The 15939-nt window shown below is 42.1% G+C and overlaps 2 protein-coding genes across 9 annotated transcripts in view; both read right to left on the reverse strand.

Moving 5' to 3' along the window:
• The window catches only part of Clock (clock circadian regulator), a 66029-nt gene extending 53364 nt beyond the window's left edge, over window positions 1–12665 (reverse strand). For 3 of the 8 annotated variants that reach the window (XM_048364746.1, XM_048364745.1, XM_048364739.1), the window contains exons 1-2: window positions 12233–12385; window positions 11367–11452 (exon numbers count right to left, since the gene is read on the reverse strand). The gene's annotated coding sequence lies outside the window, so the exon portion shown is untranslated. Of the gene's footprint in view, window positions 1–3616; window positions 3810–11366; window positions 11453–11655; window positions 11674–12232; window positions 12386–12525 lie in introns of those variants that run through there. The other 5 variants (XM_048364743.1, XM_048364742.1, XM_048364744.1 and 2 more) reach the window with 5 other exon arrangements.
• LOC125364512 (translation initiation factor IF-2-like) lies at window positions 12657–13868 on the reverse strand. Its single transcript, XM_048364116.1, has 2 exons — window positions 13833–13868; window positions 12657–13355 (listed from the first exon to the last, which is right to left on the reverse strand). The coding sequence occupies exons 1-2, from the start codon at window positions 13866–13868 to the stop codon at window positions 12657–12659; spliced, it is 735 nt and encodes a 244-aa protein (XP_048220073.1).
• Between the last annotated feature and the right edge of the window lie 2071 nt (window positions 13869–15939).

Below are 15939 nucleotides of genomic sequence, written 5' to 3' on the forward strand. Positions count from 1 at the left end.
AAGCCCCAGGACTACAAGAGAGACACACACACACGCACACACGCACACACACACACACACTATAGGAAATGTGTGTGCTCACCACACTAATTCACCAGCCAGAAATGTACATTAGTACCATGTTTCAGAGTAAAGGATGGATTTAACAAGTTTTGTAGAATAAACAAATAGTCCTTCTTGATATAGAAGACACAAGATTTGATGAGAATGTACTGCTCTACTAGTTAAATGATTCTTATTTTCTACCATCTCCATTCTGTTACTGAGCTCATGTAGTAAACTCATATTTTGTGTATTTTTTAGTTCCAAAACCTATTTTATTTTTGTAAGAAAATTTTAGATTGTTAGAAGCAAATCTCACATCTATTTTTCCACTCACTTCAAGCATTTACTTTTACTTATGAGTATGAGCCATTGTAAGATCATTTTTGAAAATTCCATGCTCTGGATCATCTCAGAGTTGGCATCTGGTTGTTTCCCCCCACCCCCTTCAAAAATGGCCACGGCTAGGCACCGGTGGCTCAAATCTGTAATCGTAGCTACTCAGGAGACTGAGCTCTGAGAATCATTGTTCAAAGCCAGCCTGGGCAGGAAAGTCTACAGGACTTCTTCTTCTTTTTTTTTTTTGGCCGGTCCTGGGGCTTGGACTCAGGGACTGAGCACTGTCCCTGACTTCTTTTTGCTCAAGGCTAGCACTCTGCCACTTGAGCCACAGCGCCACTTCTGGCCGTTTTCTGTATATGTGGTGCTGGGGAATCGAACCCAGGGCCTCATGTACGAGGCAAGTCTACAGGACTTTTATCTCCAGTTAACCATGAAAGTAGAGCCATGGCTCAAGTGGTAGAGCGCTAACCTTGAGCACAAAAGCTCAGGGACAGTACCAAGGTCCTGAGTTTAAGTCCCAGGACTAGAGGGTGAAAAAGGTCAGTTTCCCTATTTCTTTGTATGGCAAACAATTTTAGATTATATTCTAGATATATTGAATATTAAGTTATATGACTGCAGTGTAGGTTCTATTAACATTCTCTGGAGAATTTGCTTTCATAAAAAGTTTATACCATGTATTTCTTTCTTAGAATGATGGCTCAAATATAAGTTCAGTTTTCAAATTTCAGTGCCTTTGGGTTTATCCTCTCCAGACATCACTCAAGAACAGTGGTTTACATTGCAGTTCAGTTCTCTAAGTTTGGATTATGTTTCTTTAAGTCTCTTCAAAGTATGCGAAACTCCAGTGAATTGGAACCTTTGGTGCACTCAGATATAATCAGGGCTCTCTTCTCTCTGTGATTTCTAAATCCTGTTCTAGCTTCCAGGGTCCTCTTTCCCAATTTTCTTCTCAGGGTCTTAAGTGTCTGTGCCACCATAGTGATGAAACTTTACAACTAGAAGCTGATTCAGGGCAAGTAGGGAGTGAAAAAGATGCCCCTTTTCTGTCCTCTGGCTAGATATAAGAGCTTCTTACGGTTCTATTCAATATGTAGTGCTATAATTCAGCCCTTCATTCTGTTAAAAAAAACTGTAAGCTCTCCACCGCATAAGTCCTGACTTCTCAATGTGTCTCCTATTGTTTGCTTTTTTAGCATCTTCAGTTAACTTTTGTATGAGTTTTAATAAATCAAAAAAATTTACTGAATTTTGCCTATCTTCCATATTTTACCCATTATCCAACAAGTTTTCACCTAATAGCTTTACAGTTATTGACTAGTCATTATCTAGATTTATTATTTCCTTAGGAATGACCCAATGGTATATCACAAGATACGTCTTTCTCCCAATATATCTTGGTAGCTATAACTCCTCCAATTTGTAACACTAGAAAGTCTTCTCTGTAGAAAAAGATAAATAGATGGTTACAATTTTTCGCTTTATATTTCCCATTATTTTCACAATCTCAAGTCTTCCTCTAGAAAATATCTTTTTTTGTTGTTGTTGGTCAGTTATAGAGCTTGAACTCAGGGCCTAGGCACTGTCCTGAAGCTTTTGCCCTCAAAGCCAGCACTCTTCCACTTTGAGCCACAGAACCACTTTCAGCTGCCTGGTGGTTAATTGGAGCTAAGAGTCTCACACACTTTCCTTCCCCCAGCTGGCTACCAGCCACTATCCTGAGTAGCTAGGATTATAGGTGTGAGCCACCAGGGCACAGCTTGTAAATACCTTTTATACCATCTTATCTTTACACAAAATCCTATTGGATAACACTTTTAAAAAGTTGATTTTTTTTGAAGAAACTACAGGGAAGTTTCACTATAAAATGAGATTCAGTGGAAGAAGTAAGAAAAGCTCAGAACACTGAGATGAAAACATATAAACCTTCCTATCCAAAAGTAGGTATTTCAGTGTGTGTACACATACACATATATCCAAGTTTTATAATAAAGCAGCACCAGCACCAACTTCTACCTTAAATTTACTCTCAGAGTGCCACTGTGAGCAAAAACACTGAGCAATAGGAAGAAGCCTGGAATTCAAGCCCAAATATCTGTGCAGGAACGTGTAAGTATACACACAATGTAGATGTTATTCTTAACTCATGGATAATATAAAAATAGGCAGCAAGTTGAATTTGGTGGTATATAGACCCCCTGACAGGAGACTATCTTATAAATTAGAGCTGCAGTGGAGGATTGGCCTCTCTTTACCTCAGTTACTTGATGTTTAATCTCTAAACTAAAAATCTGACAGAAAACAAATCTCTCTGATTCTACTTTTTAGTCATTTGCAAATCACCTTTCTTTATCTCAGAAAAAGAAAAAAGTTATAACTTACTTTTAAGGAGTACCAGATATTTCAAAAACTGATGTTATGAAATTGATTTTGGATTTCTATTATTTTACCATTTAGTAACTTTTTATGCTATTATGGTTTGGATCTAAATTATCCCAAAAGGCCCACACGTTCAAGGCTTGGTCCTCAGTTGGTAGTACTGTTGAGGAATGATTGGATCCTGAAGGCTATGATCTAATCAATGAATTCTCATTGATGAGTTCCTAGGTCAATGGACTATTAGAGGTATAGCCAGGTAAGAAGAAATGGGTCACTGGGAACATATCTTTAAAGGGTGTACCTTGTCCCTGACCCTTCCTTGCCTGTCTCTAGGTTCCTGGCTGCCATGAGAAGAGAAGCCTTCAGCACTCACTCCTAATATACCATGATGTTCTGCCTCCCTACAGGCCTGAAGAAATGAAGCCAGTTGACCATGGACTAAAAACTTCTGAAACCATGAACCAAAATAAATCTTCCCTTGTTAGGAATCTTGAAACAGCCATACGAAGTGACTAACATACATTCTTCACAATAAAAATTTTGAAAATTTAAAATAAATGCTATCAAGAAAAGTGGATAGGGCTGGGAATATGGCCTAGTAGCAAGAGTGCTTGCCTTGTATACATGAAGCCCTGGGTTCAATTCCCCAGCACCACATATACAGAAAATGGCCAGAAGTGGCGTTGTGGCTCAAGAGGCAGGTGCTACCCTTGAGCAAAAAGAAGCCAGGGACAGTGCTCAGTCCCTGAGTCCAAGCCCCAGGACTGGCAAAAAAAAAAAAAAAAAAAGGGAGGGGGATAGCTTTTAAGATACGTCATGGTCTATAATCCTACCAGGAGACTGACAATCCTACCTTAGTATAATGAAGCAGATGAGAAGGAGGAAGAAGAGGAAGAGGAAGAGGGAAGCAGCAGTATGTCTGAGCTCAAAATGAAGACTGAAGGTATCTAGTGACAATCACCAAGCTCTAAAAATTGATCCAGAAGTAATGAAGGATTTTCCAATGGCATCTTACAGTGACAGAATCAGCTTATATGTTGCAACAGCTTTACAGAAAAAAGTAAAATAACAACTCTGTAAACAAAGCTAGGTGCTGAACTAATGCTAGCCAAATTCTAAGTAACACTGTCTCCAGTATTTTTTTCTTCATTCATGTGTAGAAAGAATGTGCCAAGAGGGGCGGGAATATGGCCTAGTGGTACAGTGCTTGCCTCACAGAAAGCCCTGGGTTCAATTCCTCAGCACCACATATATAGAAAAAGCCGAAGTAGTGCTGTGGCTCAAGTGGTAGAGTGCTAGCCTTGAGTAAAAAGAAGCCAGGGACAGTGCTCAGGCCCTGAGTTCAAGCCCCAGGAGTGGCAAAAAAAAAAAAAAAAGAATGTGCCAAGAATTAGGAATGTGGCAATGCACACATCAGATACCCATCAACCTCTAGGGGAACTTGACCTGTAGTGCAATTATAATAGGATGTAAAGCTTTGAAAGACTACGAAAATGTGAAGGGACATCATGGTAGAAATACAAACAAGGACATTTGTTAGGGAAGATCTACTAAAGGTGGAAGATTTGATGTAAACATGAACGTGCTCTAGCCAAATAAATCAAGAGGATAGTAGAAGAAAAGAGCAAGTTTTGCCCAAAGGAAATGGCATGTTCAAAGGGTTAGACAGAGGAAAAAACATCCCAATTGTATGAAATTAAGGAAGTCAAGGACAGCTGCTCAGAGTGAAAAGGGAATGAGATGAGCAAGGGAAAAAAGTAAAAGGTAAAGCAATTTGCCTTGAATCATGCAGATTGAAATAAAAGGCAGAACCTATTTCAAAGCCTCACCACTTAACTGCAATACTAGGTATTCTGTTGCACTCGTAAAGAAGCTGTGAGAAAATACCCTATAGAGAAATTTCAGGGAGCTTTTGCACTGTCCCAAGAAAGAACTGTTCTGGACAAAGAATCTGCCTCCCTATAGAGAGATGAAAGGATCAACTGACCAACTCATGCAGAATAATGGAGAGAAAATGCCACAGCAATATTCTCAATTCTATTAGTTACCTAATACTATACTACACATAAAGTTTGTTTCAAATCCAGAATTCACATTATCCCTCTATGATACCTGCTTTTTTATTCAAATTATCTGGTATGAGTTTAATGACACATCCAATCACAGGTATTTTTTTTTAATTCCAGTCCTGAGACTTGAACTCAGGGCCTGGGCATTGTCCCTGAGCTTCTCTTGCTCAAGGCTAATACTCTACCACATACAAGCACCACTTCTGGCTTTTTCTGTTTATGTGGTACTGAGGAATAGAACCCAGGGCTTCATGTTTGCTAAGCAAGCACTCTACCACTAAACCACATTCCCAACCCAGCTATTTTCTTTCATTAGCAATTATAATTTAAATTCACAAAATGTTAACACCTACAATAGTAAGCAACTGCATCACTCTTATATCAGAAATACACCATTTTAAGTATCAACTAACAAAAGACTCTGCAACATTAATTTGATTCCTGTTTTCTAATTTAATGGATACTGGTTTGTGTTGGTAGTTATGAAAGTTAAAAGATAAATATTAACAGCAGAGGATTAAAGTTTATAACCTGACAGTGAAATAGTAAACTTAATCCAGAAGTCTGCACATGAATTCAGACAGTGGATATCAATCAAATACTCAATTTCCACAGCTACTGACCAGTTACTCCAAAATCAAAGTCAAAGCATCATGCTGGTTCTCCTTTCCTAAACCCTATTTTATAATTCTTTTTCTGCTTCATAAGAGATAAACGGCTCATAAATATAAAATCTTGAGGCAGTATTTTTTTTAATTTTCACTTCCATGTTACTTCAAAAATCAAAACAACTATGTATAAGCTGAAAAGCAGTGTGCAAGTGAAAAACAATGGTAAGTAAATAATTCCAAAAACAGATGAGAATATTGAGTACTATTAAAAACAATTACAAGAAAAACATAAAAATACATTGATGATGCACGGTTGGGCAAACAGAAGAGTCTCCCAAGAGGATGGATCATAACCCTATGACACATGGCTGTAAGTGTGCAGATACTTACAAATGGCTAAACAAAATGAAGGAGAAAGATACTCTAAAAGACTAACAAGGTTTTCTCTTGGTGATAAGGGCTTCCAATATTTAAAATATTTCATCTGTGCATTTTTGTGTTTCCAGTTTTTTATACAACCAAAGGAAATTAAGAAAGTTGACTACTCAAAATTAAATAATTTTAATATAAAGAATAAATTATTAGCTCGGCAAATGTTCTAACATCAGGTACAACTCCTATTTATGCTTTAAAACCACACACAAAACAAAACCTTTAAAGCCAGGTTGCTGAAGGTCTGGGCTTGTAATCCCAGCACTAGGGGAAGCAGGAGGGATGAGAATTTAAGACCAGAACTGGGCTGCACACTGGTGGCTCACACCTGTAATCCTAGCTGCTCAGGAGGCTAAGACCTAAGGATCGCAGTTCAAAGCCAGCCTAGGCAGGGAAGTCCATTAAACTCATCTCCAATGAACTATTCAAAAAGCCAGAAGTGGCGCCTTCACTCAAGTGGCAGAGTGCTAGCCTTGAGCAAAAGATCAGGGACCAACTGAGGTAATAACTGGAGAGTTGAAACTATGAGAATTAGTTTTGGTACTTTAATATTTACATAATAAAAAACATGGAGAAAAACAGGAATTTATCACGTAGTTCATAGAAACCTCACATACTAGCACTACTAGCAAATGAATATAAACCAATCTAAAAATGTCATTAGTCTATTATTAATTGGTCTTTATTAGTATTAGTCTATTAGTAGTTAAATAGTTGTAGCAATGAAAAGTGGTATACAAAACCAAGATTTTTAGACTCAGAAAAGGAGAGAATGTAATGTCTACTGTTGTAATGTCTGCAAAAAAAAAATACATAAAATATTTTACTTTATGCACCTGCACAAAGTAAAGTACTACAAGGAAGTAAACACAAAAAAACCTAAGTTTTACTACAGTATTAAACTGAGTAATTTTCTCTCCACAAAGAAGCTTTATTAAAATTTTCTGAGTACATGTTTTATTTGACTTAGCAACAGAAGTAAAAAGTGATGGAAAGATGATGGTAAATATGTCACTTTGAGAATGAGAGGAAGAAACAATTTCCTTTTAACACTAACACGTCATAGTTGTCATATTTGGTACTAGACAATAGACTGATAGAATTAAACTTGATGGTGGCAGAGGTGTACTTGTCTCATGCCTGTAATCCTAGCTACTAAGGAAATAAGAGATCTTGTTTGAGGACAGCCCAGGCAGAAAACTCCGAGAGACTCTACCTCCAATGAATCAGCAAAAGTGCCAGATGTGAGGAATGGCTGAAGTGGTGAAATGCTGTCCATAAGCAGCGTCCAAAACAAACAAACATTCTAATTTAATATTTCTAACAATACTGAAATCTAAAGGTTATAGACTATAATGATCAAGCAGCAAATGGCTCTGTTCTGTGGAAAAGATATATATCCATCTCATATATTATACCTGCTGTTAAGATACAACTCCTTAACATCAAAAGCTAAGATGTACCTAGCTGGGCATGGATGTCTCCACCTGTAATCCTGGCTACTCAGGAGACTGAGAACTGAGGACTGCAGTTTGAAGGCGGCCCAGGGAAGGAAAGTTTCTAAGACTCTTATCTCCAATTAAACACTAACAAACCAAAAATGGAGCTCTGGCTCAAGTGGTAGAATGCTAGCCTTGGGCATAAAAGCTCAAAAACAGTGTCCAAGCACTGAGTTTAAGCCCAAGGACTGGTGCACACACATGTGCATACATGCACATGCATGTGCACACATACAACACACACGCAAGTTAAAATGCAATTTTTATACTTCCTTTATTAAAAATTTGATACATACTGTTCCTCAAAACCCTACAACTACCAAGTACACAAAATGAAATGTTGCATAGTCTGACCCCTTAAATTTTACATTATTTTTCTTCTTTTTTTCATTTTCTATCTTGTAATCATTGTAAATACACATGTATTTTCAACCATGTTCAAACCTAATGACCTCAATTGTGCAGCAGTCAATAGTACTGCATCTTTTTAAAAAGGACTGTTGTGCAATCATTTTACGTTTAAAATTTTTATTGATGTAGAATTTGCATACAGATATATATGCATAATTATTTATGTAAAAAGTTGCCAGGCTTTTATGGGTATAGTGTTGGATGCAATTGAACACTGGGCTTTAGGCATGCTAAGTAAGCAATATTCCACTGAGGTACATCCCCAGCCTGTATCTTTTTATGCACTTCACCTTACAGTAAACAGTCTTGGAATTTTCTGCAGGCAGTAAACAGTCTCAGAATTTTCTGCAAGCGCTATCACCTACAAGGAATTAAGACTGGAAATTTTTTGTTGCTTGCTGGGAGCCAGTGGCTCACACCTGTAATCCTAGTCTCTCAGGATCCTGAGATCTGAAAATCATGGTTCAAAGCCAGACAGTCTATGAGACTCTCTCTCTCTCTCTCTCTCTTTTTTTTTTCTTTAGCCAGTCCTGGGCCTTGGACTCAGGGCCTGAGCACTGTCCCTAGCTTCTTTTTGCTCAAGGCTAGCACTCTGCCACTTGAGCCACAGCACCACTCCTGGCCATTTTCTGTATATGTGGTTCTGGGGAATTGAACCCAGGGCTTCATGTACACGAGGCAAGTACTCTTGACACTAGGCCATATTCCCAGCCCCTCTATGAGTCTCTTATCTCCAATAAACTAACAAAAAGCAGGAAGTGTAGCTGTGGTTCAAGTGGTACAGCACTAATCTGGAGGGAAAAAAAAGAAACATGACAAATCCTCTGGAAGTATAAAAAAACTAGAGTCCTGGAGAAATCAGATGGATATACACTATTTATCTATTGTTAGCTCAACATATACTCAATCAAAGGCCCTTGACCAAACAAGACCCTAAAATTGGCTTCAAAGTCCTGTACAAAAATTGTGAGATCCAACTCTTTATACAGTATTCAAAATGTAACAGATGTATTTCATATCAGTTTAACCTCTGTACCAACTATACATTACTCCACACCAACTGGCTTCCTAATACTAAAAAGAGTACATTTCTTAACTTTAAACATTTCTTAAACTTTCTGACACACTCCAGATCATTCCCTTGCCCTGTGAGAAATAAAATAGAGAGACTAAACTGGCAGGGAAGACAATTATTGAAGAACACAACAGTAAGCAAGGTGTGGTAGTGCATAACTATAATCTAAGCGGAGGGAGAAAGAAAGGTCTGGAGGCCAGCCTGGGCTACATGGTGACACACAGTCTCCAAACTAAAGGAACAATTCCGTTTCAAGACTGAAAAATACTTATTTGTAAATGTACCAAGATCTAGAATAATATACTCAAGTGTTAATAATATTTATCTCTGGGGAAAGATGTGAGATTGAAAGAGAAGGTTTTCATATAAAGAGGTTTTTCCTTAGTATACAGACTATATGGCTGTAACTTTTCAGGAGTATCACCCTATTTCAGTAATGTAAAAAAGTAAAATTTACAATAACATTTTGAAGTGTGATCCCATGTTAGAAAGATTATATAAATCTATATCCATGGAATTTAAAGAAAAACTATGTGCCATTCTGCACGAGAGTGGTTACTATACACCTCATATAAAACAGAAATACAATAAAAAGTACTGGTAACATTAATAAAAATGCCTACAGCATCCGTTACCCACTATTAGCTACTCTCATTATACTATATTAATCACCAGAAGGAGTTTGCCCTAAAGAATATCCCTTTTCAGTCTTAACCTCAATGAAAAAGTTAGGTTGGCAGAGCTAAAAAATCATTGTTTACCACAACCATGTTCATAAAAATATTAAGATTTTTTTGAACCAAGGAAACACCTCTTTTTTTTGAGTTTTTTTTTTTTTTAGGGGTGGGGATTACCTGTGCTGGGGCTTGAACTCTGGGCCTAGCACTGTCTCTAAACTTTTGTGCTCAATGCTAGCTTTTAGCACTTGAACCACAGCTCTACTTGTGGCTTTTTGGTATTTAACTGGAGATAAGTCTCATGGGCTTCCTTCCCCAGCTGGCTTTGAACCATGACCCTCAAAACTCAGGCTCCTTAGTAGCTAAGATTATAGATGTGAGCCACCACAGGCATGCAGCCTGTTTTGCTTTTGTTTTTGGACCAGTAGTAGGGCTTGTACTCAGTGCCTCATGCTCTCACTTGGTAGAGCTAGCACTCTTAGCACTTGAGTCACAGCTCTACTTCTAGCTTTTTGCTGGTTAATTGTGGATAGAGAATCTTAAGGACTTCTCTGCCCAGACTAGTTTAAAAACGCAATCCTCAAAATCTCAACCACCTGAGTAGCTAGAATTACACAAGTGGGCCACAGGTGCCCTTTTTATTTTTTGTAAGAAATAAACTACACACACACACACACACACACACACACACACAGATTAACATTTCACTGAATTCCTATCTAATTTACTTAAGGAAAAGAAAAAAAGCTTTCTACCCCCCAAAGCACACTAGACAACCAAGTTTATTATCATTGCAATGGAGCATCACAGTAACAGACCTTGGTGGGGCTAGTGGGGGGGGAAGGGAGGATAATATAAAGGAAGACACAAACTATATTAGCAAAGTAGCATAATCTCATCATTATGCCAAATGTAAATAATATCACTGAATACTTCAACAACTCAAATAATTATCCTTAAAATCGAATTTCTGGCATGGTGTTACAGGTTTGTAATCCCACTACTTGGGAGACTGAGGCAGGATTTGAGCTTCAAATTACCTGGTGATATATAGTATCTTAAGAGGAAAAAAAATGAATTTGTCTGTGACTTAATCATTGTAAAAATTAAAGTGTAGCCATTAAATTTGTCCTCAACATTCTAGCTTTAGCTTAGATTTTTAAATCATACTGAAAATGATTAAAAATCACCACAAATACCAACTATCAGATATATTAAGCAGATCTTTAACATGTTTTATGAATCTAAAAGTCACACAATTTTTATATACACAATATATTTATCTTGTATGTACTTTCCCCCTTTCGTCTTCAGACTACTTCATTAGTTCACCAAAGTCTTCTTAGTTAAAAAACACAACTTCTACGCTATTATACCTCCATAACACAAACATGTACACTATTCACATGCTCTTACACCTGTTGGGTTTTGTTTTTTCTGCTTTATTGCAAATTTTTCAAGTCTTTCCATGGAGATACACAAGAATGCTTCCTCATTCTTTTTTTGGAAGCTGATTGTGATTAGTTCTACCACATTTTCAGTCCCTTCTTCAGGCTAACCTTGAATGACATTCTAATTCAGTCAGCTACTGAACACATACATGGATTACTTTCCTTCCCACAAGATTTAGAAGGGGGGGAGTTTTGAGGCGTCCCAAGGTATTTTTTGAGAAAGTAGATCATTACTTAAATTTCTTCCTCTTAAAAATGCTTTATTTCCAGTTATCTCCTCCAGCCCCAAACAGGACAGTCCACCTCGGATCAGTTTCTCCTCTAATCCCTTAACGCCACACACACACACAAATCTGAAGAATCTTTGCATGAAATTACCTTTACGTTGATTTCAGGGATCGATGTGTACTAGTCCAATCAACGAAGACTGTGAAAGTTTCCTGGCTTCTGGTGCTTTTCTTTCCCTATGAAAGGAAGACATCGATTCTGTATTTTCACAACGGCAGCTAGAAAGTCTTCAAGTTCCCTAGCGTGGTACCTTTAGAACCCCGAGAAGGCACAACCTGAGATGACCTGTCACCTGCCGGGTCAGAGGTCGGGGCTGTGGCTGAGTATCCTCCACGGGAGGACTTCTGCAACAGCCAAAAAAACACCCTCCAGAATGCACGTCCGCGGCTCTGCGCCCAGGGCTCCCCACGCCCCGGGCCAAGCCACCAGGCCGGAGCGCGGACGGAACCCCGACCACTAACGGAACCAGCCCGCGGGCGGCGACGGCGGCCGCTCGGACGGCGGAGCGCGCGGCGCGGCGCGCGGGCCAAGCGCCGGGAGGGCGGGGCTCCCCGGAGGCGCTGGCCGCCCCAGCGCCCCATTGGGCGCCGCTCCAAACGTGCCCGGGCGGTGACAGGAATAAAGTGGGTCACAAGGCCTAGCGGGTCCCGGGCGAAAGCCCCCTTGGGAACCGAGTCCGGCTCTTCCGGCTGCCTCGCCGCTGGCGCCGGGTGCCGCTTGGGCGCCCCTCGGCTGCGAGGCCACGCCGAAGCACCCCAATCCCGCCCCTGCCCCGCAGGTAACCTCAGCTGCCCCGCAGGGCCCCTGAGCCCCGTGGGCCTCCGCCCAACTCCTGGGGAAGCTCCCCGCCCGAGCCGGAGCCCGAGCCCAACTTGGGCTGGCGCCCCGCTCCCCTGGCCGCCGCCCCCGGCCCCCCACACCGCCCCCCGCGCCCGCTCTCGCGCCCGCGCCCTCACCGTGTGGCTGGCGGCCGCTCCAGCCTCCTGCTCCCCTCCCTGAGACGCGGGCAGCGGCAACTCGTGGCCACGGCCGGCCACGTCCCGGGGCCGGCGCTGGGGCGCCGGCTGCACCCGGGGCGGCGAGAAACGCCCCCCGCCCACCCCCAAAAATACTCTCCGCGGCGGCGCCCGCTCCTCCTCCCCCTCCCGGCCCTTCCCCTCCTCCACCAGCGCCGGGAGCGCGCATGCGCCGCCCCGGCCAGCGGCCGGCGGACGTCAGGCCGAGGCCCACCCGGCGGGAAGCCGCTCACCGGGAGCGCGCGCGCGGCGGCGGCGGCGGCGGCCAGCTTTCCTACGCGCGCTCGCGGGCCGCGGCTTCCACTTAGGAATCGGTCGCCGCGAGCCGAGTCCGTGATTGCGCTCCCTCCCGGCGCATGCGTCGTCAGTGACCCCGGGCTCCGCGGCCGGCCGAGCCCGGCGTTCGCCCCTCCCCTCGCGGCCTTCTCGGGCGCGCCGCGGTGCGCATGCGACCTGCCCCGTTAGGCGGCGTGGATCCGCGCGCGGGGAAACTCCGCGCCCGCGGGCCGTTGTCCTCGCGCTCTGGGGCCGCCGAGGGAACCGGGGTCTCACGGCGCGTCCCCTCGCCCCCTGTCTGCCCGGGAGAAAGCCGAGGAGGAGCGGCCTGGCCGGGCACACCGAGGGTGCGACCGGGCCGCGGAGTGAAGACCGTGGGTCCCGGCGACTTGGGCTTCTCACCCCAGGATCCCGGGAGCTCCCTGCCGGGCGAAGGGTCCCAAGGCCGGGAAAGGACGCCTCTCTCCCGCGGAGAGCGAAACACTTGGCCGACGCCGTCTGGTTGGACTTGGCGAAGTGGGCTCCCGTGTGGAGGTTGCGGAGCTGCGGGGCCGGCCGGCGACAACTCGGGAGGAGCTCGGCCGCTTCTCGGCTGGGGACCGGGACCCGGCCGGGGCCGGGGCGGGGAGGACGCAGAGAGGCGGGTGCATTCGCTCCTTGGCGGGCTTCCCCATGGCCTTGGATTAAAAGCCAAGCGACCCCGCGATGGAAGACGGGGGTGGCGCCGCAGAGAAGAACCAGAACCTATTAATTTGCACTGATTCCTTGGTCCATTACGTCTAAACGCCTGGAAAAGAAGTCGTTTACAGCCCTAATTCCTAGGGGTTTCTATTGTAATTTGAACTTGTATTTTCTTTTTTGGCCAGTCCTAGGCTGTGAACTCAGGGCCTGAGCACTGTCCCTGCCTTCTTTTTTTGCTCAAGGCTAGCACTCTGCCACTTGAGCGCCACTTCTGGCCATTTTCCGTATATGTGGTGCTGAGGAATCGAACCCAGGGCCTCAGGTATACGAGGCAAGCACTCTTGCCACTAGGCCATATTCCCAGCCCGTTGTAGTTTCTTTTTAAAAAATACATTTTACTCATTTGCCTCGATAATCTTCTCCCCCAAGGTAACTTTAACCTCAGTAAACACTTCCAAGTGTTGCTGTATTCAGAGAAAAAGATATTCAGAGAAGAACATCAAAACTGGCTCACTTAGGCATGGTGGTTGCATCCCTGTACCCCCAACCATCTCAAAGAGGGAGATGTCGGCAGAATCCTTACTATCCCCGAGGATTTTTCCATGGGGCTGGAAAACATGTTCACTTCCCCATCATATAGCAGAGGGAATTTTAGTGAACATGTTCATGTGTTTTGACTTCCTATTCATATTTGAGTATGTCTTCTGTCTTAAGATGCAGTTACCAAAAAGGGTATTATGTCTTTTCCAAATTATTTGAGTCTGGAAGCCATCTTTGCGTACATGAATAATGAGAAGGTACCATGAAAAACTAGTCATATTCAAAGATGGAGATTTGGCTTAGACACTTTTTGATGCTCCCAAACTGTTGTGAAGATTTCTCTGGAATATTCAGTTAAACTAATCAGTAAGTTCTTGGATGTGTTTGTTTTATTGCCTAAATTAGTGAGAAGTATTCTGTTACCCGCAGCTAAGAGTTCTGATATTGGTAAAGTAGCAAGAGATGATATGAAAGGTTACTAATACTAACAAAGTAGGTTCTAGCCTGCCAAGAGTTTGAATACTTTGCCTAGGATGGATTTTTGCTCAAGAAAGTGACCCATTCTCATATTCCTAGGCTCTAGAACATATATCTTAAGAAATACCTTTGCCCTTTTTATTGATTCCACTACCCTCTGAGTCACCAGGATCAACCAGAGTTCATCTCGGACTCCTCCCTCTCACACATAATGTGTTTAATTATTTACCAAGACCTGTTGATACACTTTCTGCTATTGTCTTGTATTCTTTTCAAGAAAAGAAAGAAAGAAATGGGCAGCTGAATATATTTCTCAGCAGAGGAGCTAAGGAGCTAAGAGAAGCAGAAGTAGGGGGAAGACTGATCATCTCTAGTGCTGAGCAAGGAGCTGTGCAGCAGGAGGTTGTGTATATCATTAAGCATGGATTCTATACAGTTAAGAGAAATGTGTTACTGTTCTTGCTCTCAGTCTGCAATGCCAGAGGGATGGACTGGGAAAGGAAAGAAAAAGTGTTGGTTGAAAACAAACCTTCAAAGGTAGCCTGAGCCACATTGCAAAACCCTAGCTGCCCCCCCACCCACAAATCTAACAAACCCAAAGGAAACACCTTCTATTGTCAGATTTTCAGAGTTCTTGGAGTTGCAAGTTCATCCCTAGAAGACCTAGGTTGAGGAACTGAGATTAGAGTTTCATACTAGATAGATTTAATAATCTAGAGTGAAAGAGGGAACACAACCAGGCTTGCTGCCTAGTACACCTCTAATTTTAATGTGCATAGCAATCATGTGGGGATCTCGTTAAAATGAAAATTCCAACTCATTTTATGATAGGGCCAGTTATGATTCTAACAAGTTCCCTGAGAATGGGACTGGTGCTAGGACCACACTTTGACAAATAAGACCCTATAAAATAGAGGAGTTTCAGTAGAACACATACGGCCTGAAGGGGTTGAAAACAAAAGATTGAAATGTAGGAAATATATATTTTGCAGGTTGGAATTGAATATTAGCAATTAATGACTCATAGCTGGGTATGGTCGTTCATGCTAATCCCAGCACACTGGGAGCTGATATAGAAGGATCTTAAGTTTGAAGCCATCCTGGGCCACATAAGTGAGACTCCTCTCAGAACAACAAAATACCTCAAAGTTTCTAACTATAAAGCAACAGTTCATTCAATAAAGTTGGAATTTTACTTAAGTGAGAATATGGATGGAAGTGTAGTAACTTGTGTTGGTAAGTTTGAGTCCTTTCTAGAAGGATGTGCATGCATTGCCAAAGAGTGAAGCTGGAATTACAACCAGTCAGTTATAACATGATGTAATTTTATGTTTTACAAATACTAAAGTCATAAAAACTTAATTGCCCCTCGATAGATGAGTTAAAGGGGAAATACCTTTACTTAAGCTAGCCTACTAATTTACCTTGAAAGTGATAACTTTTTAAAAGAAAAAGATTATATGTAGGAGGATGTCTCACAATTGGTTTCAACTGGTGGGGGAAATAGTGTTGATAGTTAAATGTATTAGAAGACACTAACATTACATTGTGCTTCTGTTTCCACTACTATATCTGTTATCTATGAAGACTCTTGCCAGTGGGAATGGAAGGCCTGTTCTCTACTCCATGTTAGTTAAATCGCTTCCATTTTCACCCATTTCGTTTTGTAATAT

Source organism: Perognathus longimembris, chromosome 16 (genome assembly GCF_023159225.1).
Source record: "Perognathus longimembris pacificus isolate PPM17 chromosome 16, ASM2315922v1, whole genome shotgun sequence".
Lineage (NCBI taxonomy): Eukaryota > Metazoa > Chordata > Mammalia > Rodentia > Heteromyidae > Perognathus > Perognathus longimembris.